Source organism: Pantherophis guttatus, chromosome 6 (assembly GCF_059756535.1).
Source record: "Pantherophis guttatus breed Tessera chromosome 6, ASM5975653v1, whole genome shotgun sequence".
Classification (NCBI taxonomy): Eukaryota; Metazoa; Chordata; class Lepidosauria; order Squamata; family Colubridae; genus Pantherophis; species Pantherophis guttatus.
Genome location: NC_142068.1, coordinates 48,367,468 through 48,391,577, shown reverse-complemented (window position 1 = coordinate 48,391,577; position 24,110 = coordinate 48,367,468). Strand labels below are relative to the sequence as shown.

Genomic DNA, 24,110 nt, shown 5'->3' with positions numbered 1-24,110 from the left:
GAATTATTTCTAAAAATAAAAAGGCAGGATACAAATAAAAAATAAAATAAAAATAAAATAATAAACATAATCAAATATAACTGGGGCTGTTAATGCAAGCTTACATATTTTTTCTTCACAGGAATTCTTTATTTTATTTTTTTTACTCAAGACTAAAACTGGTAGATTTATTTCTTTCTCTTTGTACATTGAACTTGAGAATATTCAGTAAACATGTTACTTCCTGGCAAAAAAAGCAACAATGAAATGTCCTCTGTGTTCAGCTATTTTAACAATTAAACTGTCACAAAGAATTCTTTCTTTCTATACACAAGTGAGTCTGCATATTGAACAGATGAGATTGTCATATCTGTCAGCACATATAAATGCCTTGGATCTCTCTAAATGTCATTGTTAAAGAATCAGAAAGTTGGTCTCAAGATAGAAATTGTGTGTGCTAACTCTTACAAGTTTTGGCTCAGTTCATGTCTTCCTCAGATTATTTACACTATTCTCTCATAATTACCTAAAATATTTTAATTATCTGTTTTGGGAATAGATCAGGGGTGTTCCTTCCTCACCCTGCTCACACTCCCATGATGTCACCTGTTTCCAGGACCTTACTTCCAATTTACTAGGTTTAAAAAAAAATCTTCTTCAAAATATCTGAAACCTAAATAAAAAACCGGTTTGGATATTCATTGTTTTAAAGGCTGGTTTTGCTTCCAAGAGACCAAAAAACATGCAGCCTTTTAGGATTACAGGAGGTCCTCATTTAATGACCATTCATTCAGCAATTTTTCAAACTTGTAACAGTGCTAATAACAGTGGTAGTTACAACAAGATCTCATACTTACGGTTGTTGCAACATCCAGGGTCACGGGATTGCAATTTGTGACTTTCTCTGCCGGGCTTCCCACAAACAAAGTCAATGTGGAAGCCAGCCGAAAGTCAAACACTATGGTCATGTGAGGTCCTTGCTTAATGACATGTTGTAAAGTAATCTCATTATATTATTTATCACATCACATTCTTGTTAATGCAAGATGAAGCTATGCAAAGATCATTGTTTTTTGTTCAGTTTGTGTTCTCCATCCATCATATTTTATATTTCTTTCCTTTTTTTATGCTTTCATCCATTTTTCCAAAATAGTTTCTAAGAGACGCAAGGCTCATCTGAGGCGCTTGGACCGGCGATGGACACTGGGAGGGATGGTCAACAGGCAGCAGAGTCGAGGTGAACATTTTTCTGGGATGCGGTCCCTTGAAAGATGCACATGCTGGTTGCTGCTGCTTCTCTTGCTATCTGACGCTGCTAAGAATGGCTGGCAGCTGCATAAGCTTTGATAGGGCCTTGTTTCCCTGCAGCAGAAATAAATCTGTTTGCAGTGAAGATAGAGGGTATTGTAATGTTATCTGCTGATAACATTTCAAGATAGAAGTCAATTAAAGTCACTAGAGACACTTGTTTTTTTACAAACAATTGTTCTAGTAATCTAATCTGTAATGAAATCTGGGATTGTTGAGAATCTTTTTCTGTATTTATTCAAAGGTATGTTTATTCTAGCGTAATGCAAAAAGATATACTTATCTTTTTCTATTTTAAAAAAAATTGGTTAAAAATTTTATTAAGAGTTCTTCTAAATGTACATTTTGGAAAAGTTCTCAAGAGGTATGTGGCAATCTTACAGTTATGAGAGGGGCAAGATGTAGATGTGTTTGAATGGCCAGGCTTTTTATTGACTAATCATCTTTCCTGTGATCTGTAGCCTCCTTGACCTTCCTTGCTTCCCTAGAGAGATTCTAAGAGATCAAGAGTTACTTCCTCCAATTCAGTTTTGTTCACTAGAAGCATTGCTGTTATTCATAAGGGAAAGACCTGCCTTTGAGAAATTACTGAAACAAATTTGATTGGAGAAGTTAGTTTCTCTTCCCCATTTGGCAACTGAAATTTGTACAAATCTAGAATTAACTTTGAAATTGTTTTTAAAAATGAGTTAACTATCACATTTGGCATTTGGATTAAAAAGAAAATGTTTCCAAATCCTCAGTTAATAGTTTATATTAACTTTTTTTAAAAATTAACATTGTAAAGTAATTTAGAAAACTTAGTTTATATATAATCCACAGAATGACTTATTGTAACAGGTGAACTTATTCCAAAATAGAAAAAAAATCACAGTATAAGAGCAAATTATGTGTCACACTGTAGAAACAAAGTATGAGACAATTTAGCATTATATATCAACAGTGCCCTCGGTTCATCAAGAACTTGGTTTCTTTTCTATTAATTCTTCTTTTTCTAGCAGAAAAGAAAAGTGATTTTTCTTCTCATGAGTTCCCAAATGTTACTGAATATTTCCACTAATAGTTCCACTGTCAGATATTCATATTGGCTTAATAAATATATAAAATTCATTTAATAAATTAAAAATATCACTGAATGTGAGTTTCTGAAGTGTTGGTATTTAGTTTAAATCATATTTGCATACAAGACAATAGGCAGATTTAAGTGCCTGAGAAAGAGTGAATAAGAGAATGTTGAAAATATTTTTAAAAGATATTTAGATTGTCTCTTAAATAACCTATAGTGTCTGTAACATAAACCTTGGAATCAGCTTTTGCATGCTATGTGATTAAACTCTTTTGCATAAAATAATCTTAGACTCCAGGATATTTCTAAATAACTGAATCAGTGCAAATCAAATCAGGTTTCTATGTTTAGCATTATATATATATTGTATGAAATTTATATTTTTATAATTTATCAGCAATGGTTCGAGCAATACAGTAATAAATGTCTTGCATATAATGCTTTTGCTTTATACTTTTGAGAAAAGAGTATGATTTATTTTTTTAAAAAAACCTAAAGTCTTTTAAAGTTATGAAATTTGTTATTCCTGGTTGTGGCACAATCATTTAAGAAAGAGACACGATAGTTGCTGCATTTATTTTAAGCCTGAAGTTATTGACTGAATTCCATTTGTATTTGTTAAAAAGACACATCCTCACAAGGATCCCATTAGAGGAATATCTATTATGGCCATAAATGTTCTAAAACTTTAGTATTAGGTCATCATTTTAAAAATAATTCTTAGATACAGAAACTTGGCCTAAATGAACTGATTTAAAGAAAGAAGAATGAGTAGAGTGAAAAGACTGCTGACTGAGGGCAAAGTGTGTTTAAGGAGAATTATTTTGTGGTTTGAAAAACATAGAATTTGAACTATTGCATTTTATGTAGGAACCTTAATTAGATGATCCTCTAAACTGCATGCCTTTTCTTCCACACACTCTCAGATTCTATAGTGATGTTCCATTACTGATACAGCATCACAAATTAAACAAGTGGATACTTGTCCTTGCTTCAGCTCTTCTGTTTACCTCGAAAATAGTTAAGATGGAGTTTGGTAGATAGGCTTTTGTATGGCAGCCACTTGCATTGGTTTGTATATCCAGCATTTTTTTTTAACAGAAAGTATTAGTGTAGATGAAATGGCTAGATTTGTAAATTTACAATCTGTAAAGTAGAGTATATTTATTTCTTGGTTAATTTGTTTGTGGTATATGAAGAAATTTACTTGTGGGCAAATTTGAGGAGAGCATCAGTTTTTCTTAATGAACTGCTGCTTCCACTTCACCACTTTCCCATTCTGAGCCAGTATTTTTCTGATGGGAGACCAAGGCAAGTTATATTCTTGTCTTCTTTGAGATGTCATGCTGTTCTCTTTGAGCAATTTTGATATGGTGGCCATTTTGTGGGACACTTACTATTGTCATACCCCTTCTCCATTTCAAGATTTGTGGATGGGTGAAGCCCCCCAAAGTGTTAGAAATTATTTTATAACCTTTTCTACACTGATTAGCATCCATGACTAAGCACAGAAGTTTATTTTTTTAAAATATATTTTTATTTGTTTAAAAGTACAAACAAGACAAAATGTTTAAAATGTTATTGTGAGCAGGGTATGACAGGCTCGTATAAGAAGCCTGGTAAAAACTTGACTGTGATGAGGGGAGCCAGAGTGAGATTTGTATGGGCAGGAATGACCAAACCAGTCCTGACTGTTTGAGTATTTGTATTAGGGCACCTATTTATTCTTTGATTGATTTAATTTTAACCAATTAAACTAATGGAGTGTTTTTTGACACATTACATGACATTGTTTATTAAATAAACACCAAATTTTTGTTTTCTCAAGCTCCCTTTATATATCGGAAAGACTCACATGCAACAAATAACATTCAGTGACAAAGATACCGGTATGCAAAAATTCAGAAAATCTAAAAGAGGCTAAATACTGTGTATATATATTTGCTTACCTTAAAAAGTGAGTGAGAAAAGTGAGAAACCTCATCCAATGTTTGTTTGAAAAAGAAAGTAACATTTCTTAGATTTTCAGCAATTTATGTGAATAAATGCTGAAGATTTTAGCAAATCTTATATTTCAAAGCATCCAGAAGAGTTTGAGGATTCAGAGAAGTAAATGAGATCCTAGCGAGCTCCCTGCTTGTATACAGTTAATGCTGTCTGGAACATTAGTAGGCAAGTTAGAGACAAAAAGGAAGGAGTTATGTCTGAAAATAAGTGAAAGAAGTACTACATGGGAGAAGCTGAAAGCACCCACTCCTTTAAATATTCACTTGTTTTAAAATAAGATATGATTAATTATTCATAAAAGCATTTTACACACACACACCACACACAAAATCTCTCAAAAATAGATCACATATCTAAGAACAATGATTTCATTCTTTTATTGAATAGCCCGAAGGCCTTTTCAAAAAAAAGAAAAAGATAAAACAAACAGTTACAGAAATAACAGTCTAAAAATATATGATATATGACATTTAAAATTTAACAATATTGAAGCTCAATAACTAGATTTCCAAAACTAGATATCCCAAATAAGATAGCTCCTCTCTAACTTAGCTCATCTTTCTTACAATCAATGAAATTCTTTTCGATATAACTGGCTCGTATTGCTGTCATTCTTTTAAGATAGCGAGTGATAGCCCGTACCAGGGGAGGAGAGTCTGCCTTCAATAGAAATAATAATTTATGCCTTACATTCCAGTGTGGAAATTTATTTATAATTGGGGACAGATATTGTTTTCTTACTTTCTCATACAACCTACATTCAAATATTATATGCGCCGATCTTCCACGACATTTGTCCGACATATACATGTTCTTTTGTCATACGGGATTTTCCGGTAACGGCTGAATTTAATGTTGGTATCTAAAAGTTCAAATCTAAACTTGACAAATAGCTCTCTCTCCACTGATGGCATTTCTAGATGAAAATATTTTTCCAGGGTAAAAGTTGTTTTAACTGCTGTCAGAAGCTTAAGGGAGTGATTAGTTGAAAGAGTTGCCATGTCCATTTGCCCATGTATATCTTTAATCCGTTGTTTAACTTGCTTCAGTGTGTCACACAATGGGAACCCTATGCCATATCGATTCAATATTCTGACAGCCGAGTTAGCCAGGAATACCTTTGAGGATTTGAAATCTGCTGTAAGAACAATGAAGACTATATTGTTCACTTTAGTTTTATTTGGGAAAAAAAGTAAATGTACTAAATTAATCATTGTCATATTCAGAATTGCTTAAACTTCTTTGGTCAGTTCAATCATTCTTCTAAATGATAGCAATAGCACTTAGACTTATATACTGCTTCACAGTGCTTTACAGCCTTCTCTAAGCGGTTTACAGAGTCAGCATATTGCCCCCAACAATCTGGGTCCTCGTGATAATGGTTTTTTGCTTTTCCCATAAATGCCAACTTGCATAATTTGATTTTAGAATTGTTCATGAATAACCTTGAGACAGGATTATCCCAACTTGCTTTGAGGTTTTACAAGGAGACCAATAGTCAAAATTCACTGCCTAAATCTCATTTATTTTGTGTTTGTGGGCTCTTCTTTTCCATCACAGCAAGAAATCAAATAGATGTAATTTGGAAAATGTTACAGTATTTTGCTGCAAAATCACTTTGCAAACAGAAACTTTAATGATAGCTTCCTGTTCCGGATTAGAATGCTTAAAAATAAAAAAGATAACCATACCATAAATGAAGCTCTAATATCTATAGAAATTAAATCTTTTACAACACCCAGTTATAAGCATTTTATCCTTTTATCCTTTAGTCTTTTTATGCCTTGCTTTTCCTTTTCTTAAATAAACAACGAAAATGTATCAGAATTCACGTTCAATTTTGGATGGCTTTTTTCCAGAGTAAATGAATCTTTGGAAACCAGACTTGGTGATGGGCAAACTTCAGCTGTTTAGCAGTTGCATATTTGACTTTAAGCCCAAACCTTATTTGAACTATCTGAATCTTCTTCTAAAACAAGGTTTGCTGTGAGTCAGCTTTTTGTAGCAAGATGGCTTATTTCAGTTATGTGTGTATTTATCGTAAAACTGAGTTTTTTTTAAAAAAATAAAACTGCAAAAGGAAATGTTAACTGGTAATACTTGTAGCAAGAAGTACTGCTAATAATCACCACCACAATGTATTGTTACATTGCCAATACCATCTCCAGATTCTTCTTTTCAAATTCGTTTTGAGCCCTACAGAGCACAAAGAAAATTTCTAAAATTCTGAGATACAAAAGACCAGTTTTTGAATGATAAAAATGAATCTAATATACAAGTGGCTGTACTTACAACTCCAAAAACTATGTATACTTCCTTGAGTATACAGACTGAAAGGTTGTATTCCTTGAGACTGAAAGGCTTGAACTCATCCCAAAATTTGTTTCAGTCATTTTTGTAGGAATCATCTGCATAGGAATTGACTAGATAGAGTGCAGCTCAGAGCATATCAGAGAGACTTTATCCACCAGTTGTCTAGGACACGACATTTTAAGAAAGATGTAGAGAAATTGGAACAGTTCCAAAAAAGAGCCCTGTGTATGTCTAGAAACTATATCTTGAGAAGAGACATTGAAAGGTCGAGATACATTTCAGCTGGAAGATAATTGAAGAATATGCAAATACCCTTCTACTACAGAAAGGATGTCACATAGAATCAGAACCTTTTTGCTTTCTAGTCCAAATGTTCAACACATATAAATATGGATTTAAATTACAGAAAGGTAGATTATGGTTTTTAGGGGGAACAAATGTTTAACAGTAGATGAACAATGAAACTGTGAGATTGTGGGCTCTTCTTCAGCTGACATGTTTAAGTGGAGACCATACAGCTGCCATCTGGAATGCTTTGACTTAGGATTTTTGCCATGAACAGAACATTGGATTTAAGGGTATAAATGGTCACTCCAATATGTCTGCTAAGAATTATATAAAACTATTCTTCTTGCTTCTGATATCTTCCTCCTTTTTAAATATTGCCATTAGGCACGAGACAAGAAGAGTTGGGAAATTTATTAACCCTCAAAATCTTGCATTCCAAGTCCATCTCTCCAAGAGTAATAGTCAGACAATATGAGAATCTGGAGATACACAGGCTGAGTCTAGAGCTCTTCTCAGTGTGATAATGCATTAGAAAAACAGCAATTTGGTGGAGTACTTCATATAACACTGTATACCATTTAGCTGAATATCATAACAGCCTTTCTTCAAATCTTTCCTGTCAACACAGGGTAGTCAGATGATGTACATACTTCTATATCCTCTACACAATCAGACAATTCCTTATGCTTAACTATTGAGGCTTAGAAAGCAGGCAAAATGCTATTATACATGAGTCACATAAAACATTGTAATGTTTAACTGGTTTACTCTGAACTTTAAAACAGCTTCAGTAGCTCCTCGAAAATGCTGCTGAATCCATTATTGGAAACTATATTTTTATTTAAATGAACACTTGAAAGATAAGCTGACACCTCATTATTCACTAAAATTGCTTATGTTTTATATCACATTTTCAAAATCGACTGTGCATAAAGAGTAGTTTGGAATTAATTTTTCCTTCCTTTTTCCACCAAAAGATGTATAATGAAAAACAGTTTACTCTGTATGAAATATTAATGTCCTGATGCCATTAGTTCATTTGAAGGGGATGAGAGAGTGGTATTGTGAAGTTTTTGTATTAAGTAAATTACACTGTATGTTCATTATATTTGTTGCATAAACTCATTTGCCTCTGGGAATCAGATTGGTATCACACCATTATGGCCACTAGTGTCATGAGGAATGATCTAGTACAGGTCCACAGTAGTTTTATAACATGGCTGCTTTTGAAATATCTATCAGGTTTCCCTTATAGTAGGATCTTCTAGATTATATTAGAATACAACTATTTATCATCTCCAGTTAGTATGGTCAATCATCATGCCAAATTGAGACTGATTCTGTTCACATAGGCTTTCAAGTTTTCCTTCTTTTTAACTAGCGACAGAAAATAGCTGATTCACAAGGTATGCTGAAAACAGCATGTTAAAACTAACTGTAAACAGGAAGCAAGAGTAATCCTGTCCGCATTGCTGTTATCTCCTGTCCTCTTATTAGCAATATGTAAAACCTCACAGCTGGTCAATAAGAGTATTGAGACTCTTCAAATTATGCCAAGCACCTAGATTCAACCAATGCTAGGACTATAATCCATATTTGCTGATGTGCAAGTTACAAAAGAAGTTAAACCAGTTTCAATTTCATGACTAAAATTGAGAAATTCTTATAGCAGTAATGGTGGATTAAGCATCTACAATAACCCACAATGTTATCTGAATTGGCCTGGAATCTCATCTAATTATGTCCTACACACCATCCTTCAATCTTAAAACAGCTGAGACTAATCTACTCCAGATACTCATAGTCTCCCCCATCCCTTCCATTTATGATCTTTTTTTATGAGGTTGCTTTTATCCACCTTTATTGGCTCTAATAGCAAACCCATTTCCCTTGGGGTTGTTCTATTTAATTTGTTGTGTGCAAATTTCTGCAGCTCCAAATAATCCACTATCTATTATTAAAATTCTTTATTTTCCTCTGGAACAATATCCCTCATTTCTTTAAAAACATTTTACATAAGAAACCTGCTTTTGTCTATTGCAATTACAGTCTTCCTTATCCAGTGTTCAACCATATCCAGATGTATTACTTAAGTTAATGTGGGGATATTTTGCTTTCTTCTTTTAACGCACATGTTCTAGAAATAGGCAACAGTGTACCAGTATACAATTTCCACAATGTAGGCTTCTTCTGATAAGAGATTTGTGTCAATTTGTCTCCATCTTGACATAGTCTTAAATGTGTGATGTAGTGATTTCTAAGGATGCCTATGTTCAAGTCCTTACTTAGCTATAAAGCTTGCTAGGTGACTTTGGGCTGATCAGCCAACTTTCCTTATAGAATTGTTGTCAAGAAAGGAGACCTCCAAATGTGTCTCTTTGAGATCTTAGGATAAAAATAATCATATTAAGTAGAGTCCTTTCCACCACTTGTGCAGCATCTCTTGAAAGCTGTTCATGGAATAGGGAGGGACAACCACTTCTGCCAGACCAACTGTGTGCATAAACCAAACTCAGATTAAGGTGAAATAATTCTGCTTCAAATCTTATTTGTAAAGACAGTCAGATTATCTATAGCCTTGGCTTATTCTCTCTCTCTCAATTCTTATAAGAACTATAGAATTGGGAAAATATATAATGTAGCTATTTTCAAGTACCCTGGGTAGAAAACAGAATACACAAATAATAAATAAGGATCCTGCACTTTAAATATTAAAGTGGGGACAGTGAGGACAGAAGTGATATTGTTTCTGATAATCCAGAAACAATATCAAGAGGAGTGTTTCTGGATTCTCAGAATCATGCCTTAATTTATTAAAGATCATGGTCTGTAAGAAATACCAGTCAATGTTAATACCTAGATTAACAGAACTATACTTCAGAGGTAGCCTACATGCCTTCAGTATGGAAGGTCAAAATTCAGGCCCACAACTTCTTATCAATGTAAAATCCTTCTCTCTATATAACCAGCGCTGGCTTAAAAGGATGAGTGTTCCTCTGAACCTGGTTAACTAAAGTGTGGGATGAGTTTTCCTGATGGTGCAAGTGTTTATAGTCTGCAGTAAGTAATCCAGGAGGTTAACAATGAATTAGCATTTTTTATTTTTTAAAAAGGCTAAAAAGATACACTTGCTCTTCTTTTATGAGTAGAGACGACCTGTAAGCAGAATATGATCTAATCAACAAAAAGAAATCCTGGCTGCTTTGTACTGAAACATGATATTGTTTGTAGGAGTGTGAAAAGGATAGTTCAGTCTGTTCCTCTGGGTTGAAGGACTTTTGGTAATGCTCCAGCTTCACTGTACGGATTCCAGTAATGCAGGGTTACTATAATCATGTGTGTATTAAATGGAGCCAGCTGGAGAAGGTTCCTCCAGTACTGCTTTGCTTCTTTGGCAGCTTGTTTGATTTTTGTCAATACCATATGTATAATGCAGGGGAGCCCCTTCTCTAGACACCCTGTCTCATTTGTTGGCATGAAAGGAGCTGGGCGGTGGTGATGGTGCTGACACAGGCATGCTTACAGTATGATAATTAATAGGTGTATGATCTCACAAGCAAGACTCCACCTCTGCAATGCTCAAGGATTTTAATTGCCTGCAAAATAATTTGAAATCACAATGAGAGAAGAGAAAACAGCTGTTTGATCTTAACTGATGTTGTCTTCTCTCTCTTTGCTAGAAGAGAAATATGTCACAATTCAGTCATATACCAGCCAAGGGAAGGATGAAATTAGTTTCGACAAGGGAGTCACTGTGGACGTCATTCAAAAGAACCTGGAAGGATGGTGGTACATAAGGTAATGTCATTTTGGCATGTTCAAGCCTTTTGCTTCCAACAAAATCCTATATATTTCTATCAAAGATAGGACCCAAAAATGTTTCAAATAAAGAAACGCTAATAATGTTATGAAAGCCAGTTAAACTATTTTGATAACGTATGTAAAATAAGATTTACAGTTTGTAGATTTCTTCAGCTAGGGAGAGAATAGAAGACTTCTGTCTTACAAATTGGAGAGAAAAATTAAAACCAAGTATAGCTGTTCTTGCATTTAAGAAGGATGGGTGGTTAAGTGGATTTTCCAAGAATTTTTTCTATGGATTTTCCTAGTTTTTCCAATTAAAGCAGTGTTCCATAGGTTTGTAATATGATATTTTAAACTATGGGAAGATTTTAGCACTCTGTGTTTGTGTGTATTCATGTATATAAAAGAGGTTTTTTTAAAAGAGCAGCATGTTCTGCTAGCATATGTGTTGAATTTTTGCAGAGAAGAGGTAATCTTGGCTGTAATTCAAACACTTTCCTTTTGGTAGCTTTAAATGATTAGTTCCATGCAGAAACCCAGGGCTTATTTTTAATGACATAGTTCTAGATACATTAAATGCCACGTACGCATTTGCTGTGCTCAGCACAACCCCTATTTCTGGTTGATGAAATAAAGATCAAAAGCACACAAAAATATAAAATTATTCAATGTTAACTGTTTACCAATCAGGTTTACAAACTGATCCTAATACTTTTGCCTCCTTACGTTCTTTGAAATATTCTACAGAAATTTAGCTGGGTCTTTTCCCAAAGAGTGATAAAGACTGCAGCCTTGCAGTTCAACTATTAAGTAAAATCACTATAATTCAAATGGAGAAAAGAATGTACTTGATCAAGAAGCCTGGAAACCTGGCTCCTCAATGGCTTTAAGTAGACCTTTAATAAAGGGTTGCCTTTATTACAGAACCTTCTTCTGGGTGGCCCATTTCACCTCTGGATTGTGCGAATTATTTTCTGTTCATTTTACTTTGCCTATAAAATAGATACATTTCATAGTTTGTCATTTGCTTTTGAAGTTTGACCATCTTACAACACCATCTTACAACACCTCTGGTTTGAATAATGGACTCATACTGAGATCTATATGATCTATAAACATAGTGACTGTAACATCTTCACTACTAACTTTTCCATCAACAATAAAGGAAAGCTGATAGAGTGGGAGTAGACTCTTAACACTGTGAGCAGAGAATGGTTGGCCTTTTGTCAGCTCTGCATTCTTCTGTCTTTAAATCATTCTCTGGACTTTAATCCAAAGCCAAGGGTGCAGGAGCAGAGTGCACAGCATTTGCAGGAGGAAAAACAATGTCATCAACTCTCCCTGATTTTACTTTTGAATTCCCTTTTTGTTTTTAAAGATTGATTTTGTACTAGCAAATTTTATTTTATATTAAACCTAACAGAGCATTAAAGTATTCATTATTTTCATTTAAGATGACTATACTATAAGAATTTCGATATTATTAGAATTTTCATCCCCTCTGATTGTTCACATTGTAGTCTAAAAATAAGCCATGTTTGTCTTTTTCTTATACCAACCTTGAAAATACACAGAGAATGTCATTTTGTATCCTGCTCTCTTAGCTACTAATATAGATGGAATGCTTGAAAATCCCACATATCCTGTTCATATGAAACGGATTGAATTTCTAGCTTGCCCTATCCATGTTTTCTAGTAAAGAAATTTTACAACTTTTAAAGTAATCAAGTATCAAGGTACCACCATACATATATTTGTATCGATATATCTGGTGGTTTGGGGAAGGGGAAAGGGAAGAGCTTGCTTTTACGGGAAACTGTGAAAAAGGAGGATATTGTTCTTAATTACAAAGAAGATAAAGAAAAAGAATACCAATATTTTTGCTGCTATTCTTCTATTTTATTAAAAACTCCCATGATGAAATGGTATCATGCTGGCAATTTTACTTTCAGACTTTTTTTCCAACAGAGATTATTATGTTTATATAATCACTAAATTGAGGGTGGAAGGTGGAGAAGGTCTAAATAAGCCATTCCCCAAATAACACCCTGTCAAAGTTTGTCGCCTCTGGTATGACTTAAAGACCACTTCAGCTGCCTTAATAGTATAATGAAAAATATTTTTTTTATTCACACATAATTTCTGAGATTTAATTTAGCCTGTTATTGGTCTTTAAAATAATATTTCATGGATATCAAAACTTGAAAGGTTTGTTTAAAACCAAATGGCAAAGCTGTTCATAGTATTCGAGGCTTGAAGATGTATACTTTGTGTCTTGGACTGTAATAACGCGGATAGGAAAAGCCTATCTAGAATTAATTCAAGTAGAAGTTAGATCTGCATAGGGTCTGCTTAATCCAACCTCTTTCCTTTGCATAATATTAGCCAATTAAAGAGGTTTACCCCAGGGCAATGGATTATGACCAGCAGCTCAGACTTCATTACTACCCAAATATAATAAACTTCATGAACAGCTGTAAGGAATGTGCTTTGCTTCACATTTTCTTTCAGCTCAGTAATGAGAACTAATTCTTTAAATTATTCTGAGATATGAAATTCCTATTCTCTTCTTCCTCTAGTGTCATAATGGAATTAATGAGATGGAATTTTTTGTAGGCTAATCAAGGATAGGAGTTTTCTATTTAGATTATGAATGTGATGCTTCTAAAAGTAGCACCAAAACAACAAATGCTAGATTTACCCAAATGTAAATACAAAGGATGTAAATATTTCATTATATTCATTATATATTTCTTACATCTGGTAGAGTCACAAATACTGAAGTTCTTGCACTCTTAGTTCTCTTCTCTTATGGCTCTGCATTCCATCCAATCCTCTGCTATGCTTTCCTTCATCCACTAAACAGATAATTACCAAGATTCATAAAGGATTACATGAAATGTTGCTAGGGATAATAAGGGCACTGAAAAGGGCATACATTGTGGCATCACAAGTAGCTTTGAAAACTGATGATCAGTAGGAGATTTCTGCTAACTAGGTAGGTAAGTGCTATAAGAAATATTTTTTATAGTGGTGAATTAGGTGCTACAGGAGGAATCAGTACAAATAATGGTGTAGCAAGTTCCACCTTAAACTCTTAATATTCTCCTCCTTAAATATAAATACAAAATGCTGATTCTGTTCTGATTTTCACTTTTCTCCCCCTTCCACTCCCTTCCTGGTTTCCTTCCCTCTGGAATAATTCCAGTGTTCTGGAGCTGGAAAGCAGATGTTTTAAAAGGGAAAGAAAATGCTCAAACAGGCAATTTTGACCATTCGTCTTTTTCCTTTAGTATTATGGTTGGAATATTGAGTTTTACCTTCAAAGAGCATTAAAACATTAGTGGATTTTTGGATAGAAACATAGTTAGCCCCTTTTTTCTGCTCCGCCTTGTTGCAGTTCTCTGATTGTATTCCACTTTCAGAACAAGAAAAAGATCCTCTTTTTTTCTCATTTTTTCTTTTCTATACTTGTTAGAAAGTTGGCTAATAGTTGTTGCATGTACTTCAAGTTTTCCATAAAAGCTAGCTATGAAAACTAATGACTAATTTGTCCAATAAGGTCACATGTTTAATAAAGGAGGTGGATTGTGTCCAGTGTCATTTATTGGAAAGATATCAAGATGGCTGCTTGGGGATTAACTGCATGATATTGCTGTCCATGATTGTTCTACTGTCCACCATGTAGACTTGGACGTTTTTGAATTGTGCAGAGAAGGAAGATATGGAACCTTGAAGTTTTGTGTTTCTAGATTGGATCTTCCTCTTTGATTTTGTCACAGCTAGAGTGCCTTGATCCTAACGAGAATTCTGTTGCCTACAGGGCTACCGGAAGAGCACTTGTACAGCCATTTCCTGAGATGACATGGAAGGAACAGTCGGCTGCTTTTTAGTGCGTAGCTGGGCTTCTTAGGAATATTGCAACTGCATAAGTTCTTTATCAAATGTGTTAGTCCTGGGTGTGCTGGCCTAGTGTTACTCCTAAATCCTATTCTGACTTGCTTTTCTTTTTGCAGATCTCAGTTTCTAATCTTTCAGCTGAAATGAGAAGATTCTTGAAAACTTCAAAAGAAAAACACAGCTGCTTCACTGAATCTGTGTGACTGATTCATTTGTCAGGTCTATATTCACTGACAACATAAGATATGTTTAAAATGAAACTAATTCTGTTAATAGTCACTGCATGAAAGAGAGCAGTTTTGTTTTCTTTTGGAATTCAGGAAGTAAGAGGAGACTTTCCATTAGCCTGTCACATTGTTTTCATTGTTTTCTTTCACAGATTTGAGCAAGAAAATGTGAGTTTTTAGATAAAATCACAAAATAGTGCCTGCTGTCTCCCATGAGCAACTTTGCATTTCCTCAAAGTAGTTGTCTCTCAGCCTTAGTCCTATAAACTTCACACCAGGGCCTGTGATTTTTACAGGGAAATCTCTCCTTGTTGTCCTTGGAGTTGTCAAGAGGCTGCTATATGGAGTCTTTGGTGCTCTCTGAGCTTGGTTGTTTTCTTGCAGACATTTCATTCTTAGACTAGGTAACATCTTTTGTGCTAGAAGGGTGTGTAGTTTGCTTTCTATTTATATACAGTAGCTTTCCCTATCAATGTTGGTGGGAATGTTGTTTTCTTCTTGGTAGTCTTGATTAGACTTTTACTTCTTGATTGTTTGAATTGGTAATTCATTGATTAGAGTTTTGTTTATTGTTTGATTGTTTGGTGTTAATTCTGATATTAATATCCTGTTTATCTTGAATGTTGATTGCTGGCAAGGGGATATTCCAATCATTCATTATAATTTTTTATGGTTTCTTTTGAATGGTATATAAGTGTTCTTTATCATTATGTGTTACTGATGGCTGTTTTGTCTGAGTGCCAAGCTTCTAGGAATTCCCTAGCATCTTTGGATTTAATTTGGTGGAGCATCCTCAGTTAACTATGGTTAAGTCTGTCAATGTGCTGTGAAATTAAGGAGTCTTTTTATCATGTCTTCTGAAGCTAGTTGGTGTTCATGATTCTTCAAGACTCTTATCTTCCAGTGTGAATAATGTTATTCAGTTGGCCAGGAGGCACTGGCAAACTGAACATGCTTTTTAATAATTGCTGATTAATTTCTTCTGTATTTCTGAAATAGGTTCTTTTTTAAAGTTTCTGTGTTTAATAAATGTGAAACTCTGAGATTAGCTTCTGAACTAAATATTTCTGGGGCTGAACTGTCTATTTAGCTTTGATTCAGAATAAGTCCTTCTTTTATATTGATTTAAAATGCTAGAAATAAAAACTAATATAGGTTTTTTCTTCCCTGATTCAAAGTGGGATTCTTGAAGATTTACTTAAGAATTAATTTAAATTACTAATATTTTATTTTGAGTAAGCAGTGATTCAGAGAAGATCTGCTTTTCTGCTCTAATACAGCAAATCCTCAACTTACAACAGTTTGTTTAGTGACTGTTCAAAGTTACAACGGCACTGAAAAATATGACATGACCATTTTTCATAGTTACGATCTTTACAGCATCCCCATGATCATGTGATCAAAATTCAGATGCTTGGCAGCTGGTTCATAATTTGTGATCTTTCCTGCGTCCCAGAATCATGTTAACATCTTTTTGCAAACTTCTGACAAGCAAAGTCAATGAGGAAGCCAGATTCACTTAACAACCAGGTTACTAATTTATAAACTGCAGTGATTCACTTAACAACTGTGGCAAGAAAAGTCATAAAATGGGGCAAAACTCACTTAACAAATGTCTCACTTAACGACAGAAACTTTGGGTTCAATTGTGGTCATATGTCAAGGACTACTTGTACTTCCCAATCTTTGGTAATATATTAATATTGTACTGCTATTATTTTGTATGATTGTATTTTTGATGGTTTAGAATGTAGAGTTCCTGAGACAAAGACAAAGGCAATATCTTCCTTGGTTATACAATGCCTATAAAAATGTTTCCTGCCTATATACAGAGTTTCTTCTTTGTAAAAATAAGATGAAAATGACCTCTTAGCAGCTTCCTTAAAGTTTTGGAGGAGAAGCATGATAGAGATGTGACAAAGAAATATCATTTATAGAAATGTTCCTAGTCATCAAACTGGAACAATATAAGAAAACAATTAGAGGAAACCAGATTAGATTATTTAATAGTTTTGCTATTTTTAAGCATTTTAATCATCTTTTCAAACATATTTATACAGGTAGTCCTCGACTTAATGACCATAATTGAGCCCAAAATTTCTGCTGCTAATTAAGACATTTCTTAAGTAAGTTTTGCCCCAATTTACGGCCTTTCTTGCCACAGTTGTTAAGTTCATCGCACAGTTGTTAAGTGAACCCGTTTCCCAATTGACTTTTGTGGTCAGAAGGTTGCAAAAGGTGATCACATGACCCTGGGACATTGCAACCGTCATAAATATGAGTCAGTTGCCAAGCATCTGAATTTTGATCATGTGACCATGCTGCAATGGTTGTAAATGTGAAAAACAGTCATAAGTCAATTTTTTCAGTGCCGTTGTAACTTTAAAATCTCTGTTAACAAACTGTTGTAAGTTGAGGACTATCTGTAGTGCTAACTCAGCTTCTGCACCACATTATGTATTTATGGTGTAAGCAGCTAAACTGCAATCATTTTTTGAATTTACAGATATTTAGACAAAGAAGGCTGGGCCCCAGCATCATATCTGAAGAAAGCAAAAGATGAGCTTCCCATTCGGAAAAAGAATCTTACAGGACCAGTGGAAATTATAGGAAACATCATGGAGATCAGCAACTTGCTGAACAAGAAATCTTCCAGTGACAAGGAAACTCAGTCAGAAATTGAAACGACGGAATCGCATGTTACCAAGAAAGAAATAAGCTTGCCCATCTTATGCAATGACTCCAATGGCAATTTCATGATGACCCAAGACAAGCAGATTTCAAAGCAGGTGCAGGGATCCCCTGCCATAGCACGGATTGCTCCACAAAGAGCTCAGATAAGTAAGATCACAATGATCTTCTAACTTTCCCCCTCCCAAAGCTTATCACTTAGAAACACAGATAAAATGGGACTGTAAATTGAGAAGGCAGTGGTTTGGAAAAGTTAAAGGGCTTATGATTTAAACATTTTACTGCCTCCTTTTTTTTTTTTTTGAAAAAAGTTTTTTTTATTTTTTAAACCACAAACATAAAACATATCTTTTCCAAAACGAAACATTGATCTGGTCACAAATTAGTACAAATCACTAACAATTCTTAACTTCCAATTAACACAATTTAATATTTTACACAGTTATTTCTCTAAATTCTATCCATTATGCCATTATCCCAAAAACCCGTTACTTAAATCTTAGATCCTAACCAAATGTCATTCCATTTTTCTCTTCTTGTTTGCTTAGATGGATATCTTTTAACATAATATAATATAATATAAATCGTTACAATTATTATAAACATTTGAAAATTATTTTAACTATTTCTCCCATTTTAATCATCTTCATTACTTTACAACATAATCATTTTTATTTCTTAGTGTTAACTCCAACATAATCATTTTATTTTACTGTTAAACTCATCATTATCATCTTTATTTCTTTAATTCAGCTTATACATTCCATTTTTACTATTATTCTCAACATATTCCTCCCTATTTTTGCTGTCCTACCCAGCATAATAATTTTTATTTTTGGCTGTTAATCCCAGCAAAATCATTTTATTTTTACTGTTAAACCCAACATCTTTATCTTTACCTTTGTTGTTAAACCCAACATAATATCATTCCATTTTTGCTGTTACTCACAGAAAAATCCTCTTTGTTTTGTTGTCCTACCCAACATAATCATTTTTGTTTTTTGGCTGTTAAACACAGCATAATCATTTTTGGTTTTTTGCCTGTTAAATACAGCATAATCATATTTATTTTTTGGCTGTTAAACACAACATATTCTTTTTTATTTTTTGGCTGTTGATCACAGCATAATCATGGTTAGCTTTACTATTAATCCCAACATCCTTTGTTGTTTCCATCCATCTATACATTGCTTATTTCAGTTAATCATATTTATCATTATCCTTTTTTATGACCATTTAACATTGAGACATGGTTCTTGTTTAAAGCTTAACTTTGTATATATTTAAAAATCTCTTTTAGCATGCTTAATTTGTCTTATATTCTAATTTCCATCAATATTTCATTTTTATATATCTATGTCATATTCTTCTCATATTCTTAAACATCCATAATTATCTTATAAGAACCTCCTTTTTATTATTACCACCACCTACACATTTTTCATTTTTAATCACATTATTTTAATTCTTCTTTTTTCTTTTTCCAGACATGTCTATCATTTCTTCACTTTCTCACCTGTTAATATATATTTCCTTCCATTTTCAAAGTCTTCAAATTTTGTCCTCCATATGTTATATTAAATCTTTTTCTTATTTTTAATCCGGATAAAATGCATCAGATTCCCTTCTTTTGAGCCTGCGCTAAATTCTTCTTTTGTTCCTGCACCAATAAATTGTTATTATTCAAATTATAGGAGTTCCATTGTAGTTTCTTTTTCTTTTCATCAACATCAAGCTGCCTGTGGTCGAGAAGATAAAAACCTCTTACACAAATCCCACGACTGTTGTCTGTAAAGTCTAAATTTTCCATAGCAAAAAAAAATTACAATGTTCCTTTTTAGACCAGAAGGTGTCCCTCTACAATCCACATATTCCATTAGTCATGCAAGTATCCATTTTGTTACAATTATATAACTGTCCAGTTGTTTACTTTTCTTTCGTTGATTTTAAAAGTATCAAATCTTTTTTTTTAATAAATCCAATTCCAGTTTTAAAATATCCAGTCTTTTCACCATGTCTCGATATTTAATTCCATTAGTTTTTTTTTATTTATTTAATTTGATTTATATGCCGCCCTTCTCCGAAGACTCAGGGCGGCTTACAATGTGCTCAGCAATAGCCTTCATTCTTTTGTATATTTATACAAAGTCAGCTTATTGCCCCCACAACTGGGTCCTCATTTCACCTACCTTAGAAAGGATGGAAGGCTGAGTCAACCTTGAGCCTTGGCGAGATTCGAACCCTGCAGTAATTGCAGGCAGCTGGTCTTAATAACCAGCTTAATAACAGGGTGCCTTAAACCCTTGTACTACCAAGGCTCCAAGGTTTTGTTCTAGAGTTAGTTGTTTGTCAGGTCTTTGTCTCTTTAAAATTACATTTTAAACTTTCCATAGCCCTCGGTTGTTCATCCGCTGTTTTAAGGCTAGGGGTCTTATAGTAAAAAATATTGCTCCAAGCGTTGTTAGAAGCCTGGGTTGGTTGTCACTCACCCGGCTTCAAAATGCTCCATTTCAATCCACTTTCCTCCTGCACATCTCTTAGCCCGGTTGTCCCAGCTTCGTGGCAGCCTCTATGGCTGCCACCCCCCTGCCACCGACTCACAGAGGATTCCCTCTGACCTCCAAGGAACTTGCCTGTTCCTCTTGATTGTCCAAGGTTTTCCCCCGCCCCTGCAGGACGGTTCCGGTCCGAAGACCCATCAGCGGCCATTCAGCAGCCAGGGTTTTTGCTGGCTCATCAGAGCCCACTAATTCCCCGACTGTGTCGCCGCAACGCCAAACCAGAAGTCCCTTTTTACTGCCTCTTGAACACATCTGTCCATTCTGATATTTCTCAGCTGTTAATTTTTCCAAATTTAATTTAGTTCTTTTCATTTCATTTCTTCACAAGTTTAAAATCTTAAAATAATAAAAAAATGAGTTAGTTTGGGCAGTACTGCTCCTTTGCATGCAATTATTTTTTTAACATGTGTAAGATTACATATACTTTATGTGGGAATCTGCATCCCAAGTTTATATGAAGTTGAGATATGCATATTGTTCTGCATATGTGTACTCAGAAGTAAGCTGCATATGAATGTGTACTCAGATTCATACTGCATATGAATCTACATATGAATGTGTACTCAGAAGTAAGCCCCGTTTAAGTCTGTGGTAAATTAGTGTAAGATTGTAGCTCTAATTCTACAACTTTTCAATAATGTTCTCTTCTATCATTCCTTGGAACATGCTGTAGCTACCGTCCAAATTCTACAGTTCTTAACATTCAGATAGACAGTAAATAAGCTACACACTGTGCCTGGCAATAGTGTGTTATACAAGCTATTGATTACCTTCCTAAACTGCTTTTCCTGTGCTGCTACATGAATTAAACGGCCATTAATTGTTCATTGTTGCCCATTCTATGCTTTTTTTGTCCCTAGAAGGACTGTCTACATTTGAATTTGAGAGTAGTTTTAAGATTGCTAGTTATTCACATATAGCATGCTTTTGTTCACTCTCTCCTACACACATAACACGCACGCACAAACACACACACACACAAACATATTAGTCATTTCAGGCTAAAGTGATATATTGCTAAGAAACTGCCTAGACTATGGACTGTAGGTTGCCATCCTACATTCTACCTCAGCATTGATCCTACATCTAATACCTCCAAGATCTAAAATAAACTGCAAGGTTTGGGTATGTAAGAGTAATTACTATTTTTTTGGAAAGGCCCATGATGCCCCCTTCTGATCAGCCAGTATACCGCTTCTTAATATCCAGTTTCCTAGCTTGTTTCCATGAAAGGTATATATAGGCACAAAGCACATAGATTTGTCATATAATCAATCTATTAATCTAATTCTTGAATAAATGGACACAATGGACATAACAGGTAGCACATGCCATATAAAACTAGAAAAGGAATCTATAAGTCTATAGATTGTGAAAAAGCTGCAACTTTTTCATCTGTCAGGACTATTGATTTTTGCACATCTTTCCACAGTGGGGAGTAATCTGTACATATGTAGGTGCATAAGTATGAGCATGCACACGTGCACACACACATACACACTGAGTTCAGCAATAATCCATGTGATTTTATCTCCACCCAATCCTAATCCCAAAAAAACTACAGTATTGGAAACAACTTGAAAGAGAGTTGAAATCCATATTAGTAGTCTTGGAATTATTTGTATGTTGAAAGGACTGTATATTTTTTTCATTTTTAGGATATTTATTATTATGGTATTTTATATTTATATTTGCTGTTTTTATATTCTTTTTATCTTTTGTGTGCTGCCCAGAGTTGCCTTGGGTGACATAAGTGTCTATATAAATTTAATTAGTAAGTAATAAATAATTGAAATTACTATAGCCATTTTAGTCTAGTTTATGGTTTTTGATTGCTTGTCCAGGGAGAAGTAGTGTACCAGCGTTTTAATTTATTAAAACCTATTAGCAGATTTTGGCAATCAATCATAACATATTTCTGGACTTGTGTCCTTCTGATGTGTTAGCTGAAGGCACTGCATTCGAGTCATTCTGCTTTTGTTTTGATAACCATATTCTGGAAAATGATATTTGGAGACTAGTGACCCATTATTTACAGTATTTGGTGGTACACAAGTTAAATTTTGACCTCACATGTTGTTCTACAACTGCATGGAGCTCATAAGATCACGCATAACTATAAAATATGGTGTAATTACTATATTAATAAACATTCTTCTTTTTATGTGTATGGAATGAGAATACTAAATCAAACTTCAGTCCAGATAAATACAAGGCATTATTTCTTTGATTTTGGATATAGTGTTTGCCTTTTTGGAACAGACTGTACATTTTTCCACAGATCTGAATCTTGAGGTACAGATGGTCCTCAACTTATGATCATTTGTTTAATGATGATTCAAAGTTATGTGTCAGCGTAAAGCCATCTTGTGCTGCCTCATAGTTGGCATTATGACTTGTCTCAGGAAAAGTGGGTTGTGATCATTCTCAAAGTTAAAACTGTCACACTGATGGTTGCAGTATCTTGCGGACATGTGATTGTGACTGAGCAATTAGGGAAGCCAGAGTCACTTAACAATTGTGTTAAGCCATGCAATTATACCACAGCAATGGTAAAAATGGTCATAAAATTTAGCCTGGTTACATGATAACTCTTTTAGCTGCATTGTTTAGCAGTATCCATCTTTGTCCTCCCTAGTAACATATGGAAAGATTCTTTGTCTGTCTGGTAGTGTATCTGTATCTTCTTGTTAGAGAACCTGATCATGGTTATTCTTCTTTGATATTAAGCTTCTTAAATTAAAGTAATACGTTGCATACAGATTTATTTTTTGAAAATTTCCTTGGTACAAAATATAGGAATTAGACTGATAACTTAAAATGGTCAAATCATATTTGCTTTACAAATTTGAAATAATAATACTGGTGTGTTGATTCAAGCTTAAATATGAGGATTGCCTGTTTACTACTTGAACATGTAAAAATAGTAGAATTGTTGAAAAAGCCCATTTTCCCGGTCTGCAAGTCCAAGTAAAACAGTACAAGAAATATATTATTATAGTTTATTCTGAAATGTCCTGTAGAACAGATTCTTTTCATCTGCTCAGGTTTTTTATATGCTGTGGCTATTAGAATATTTTTGTATGGGGAAAAATACTTCTGGACTTAGAGTTAATAAACATCTTAGTAAATCACTTTTTACCCTTTTGCTTACAATTTTACTGACAATAATTTGGAAATATTCCTTCTTTGTGAAGGTTCACCAAATCTGCGTATGAAACCTCCTCCAAGAAGAGAATCTAGTTTGGTAAGTAGTGATCTTGTTTTTATATTTAAGTCACTAAATGTTTAGTATTACACAAACACGTTGCCTAATATTTAGAGCTTAAGTACAGGAAACCAGCTCTTGGTTTCTCCACTGAGCAATTAGGGAAACAAGTGGTACATTAATAAGTTAAGTTTTTTTTTTATCATAAGGGACCGTATTATGATCTGGGTGTCTGAATTCATTGATGATGATAGTTAGGTAGATCCCTATAAAGTTTTATCGCTAATGTATTGCTAATGATTTTATATGAGGGGTACGAGAACATTAGAGTGTTATTAGAGTATTAGTCAAACTTATTTTGAATCTTTCAGCCAAAGTGCTAAAGTGAAGCTCCAGCTTCACATCCATAAGTCCATGAGTTGGCCACAGTGAGTTGTCCAATTCTGGTTTTGGTTGGATGCACCACTACTGATGTCACATTGATTTTCTTGCTTAGGGAGATTCAGCAACCACAATTTATATTCATTTGTCTCTTGCAAGTAGATTTCTAATAATTTGATTTTAGATGTCCTCTTCTTGTTCTCTGACATGTTTAATTAATCTCTGTGTCACTGTTTATTGCCACAGGGCTTTCAACTACCTAAACCTCCTGAACCACCATCAGTGGAAGTTGAATATTATACTATTGCAGAGTTCCAGTCTTGTATTGCTGATGGAATAAGCTTTCATGGAGGACAAAAAGCAGAGGTAAGACTAAA

General features: G+C 34.2%; 1 protein-coding gene across 5 annotated transcripts in view; it reads left to right on the top strand.

Moving 5' to 3' along the window:
- The window catches only part of SH3PXD2A (SH3 and PX domains 2A), a 108,452-nt gene that overhangs the window by 71,846 nt on the left and 12,496 nt on the right, over positions 1 to 24,110 (top strand). For all 5 annotated transcript variants that reach the window (XM_034440017.3, XM_087872850.1, XM_034440020.3 and 2 more), the window contains 5 exons: positions 1,133 to 1,216; positions 10,642 to 10,759; positions 17,399 to 17,733; positions 23,342 to 23,391; positions 23,980 to 24,099. In XM_034440017.3, coding sequence (XP_034295908.2) covers positions 1,133 to 1,216; positions 10,642 to 10,759; positions 17,399 to 17,733; positions 23,342 to 23,391; positions 23,980 to 24,099 — 707 coding nt within the window. The remainder of the gene's footprint in view (positions 1 to 1,132; positions 1,217 to 10,641; positions 10,760 to 17,398; positions 17,734 to 23,341; positions 23,392 to 23,979; positions 24,100 to 24,110) is intronic.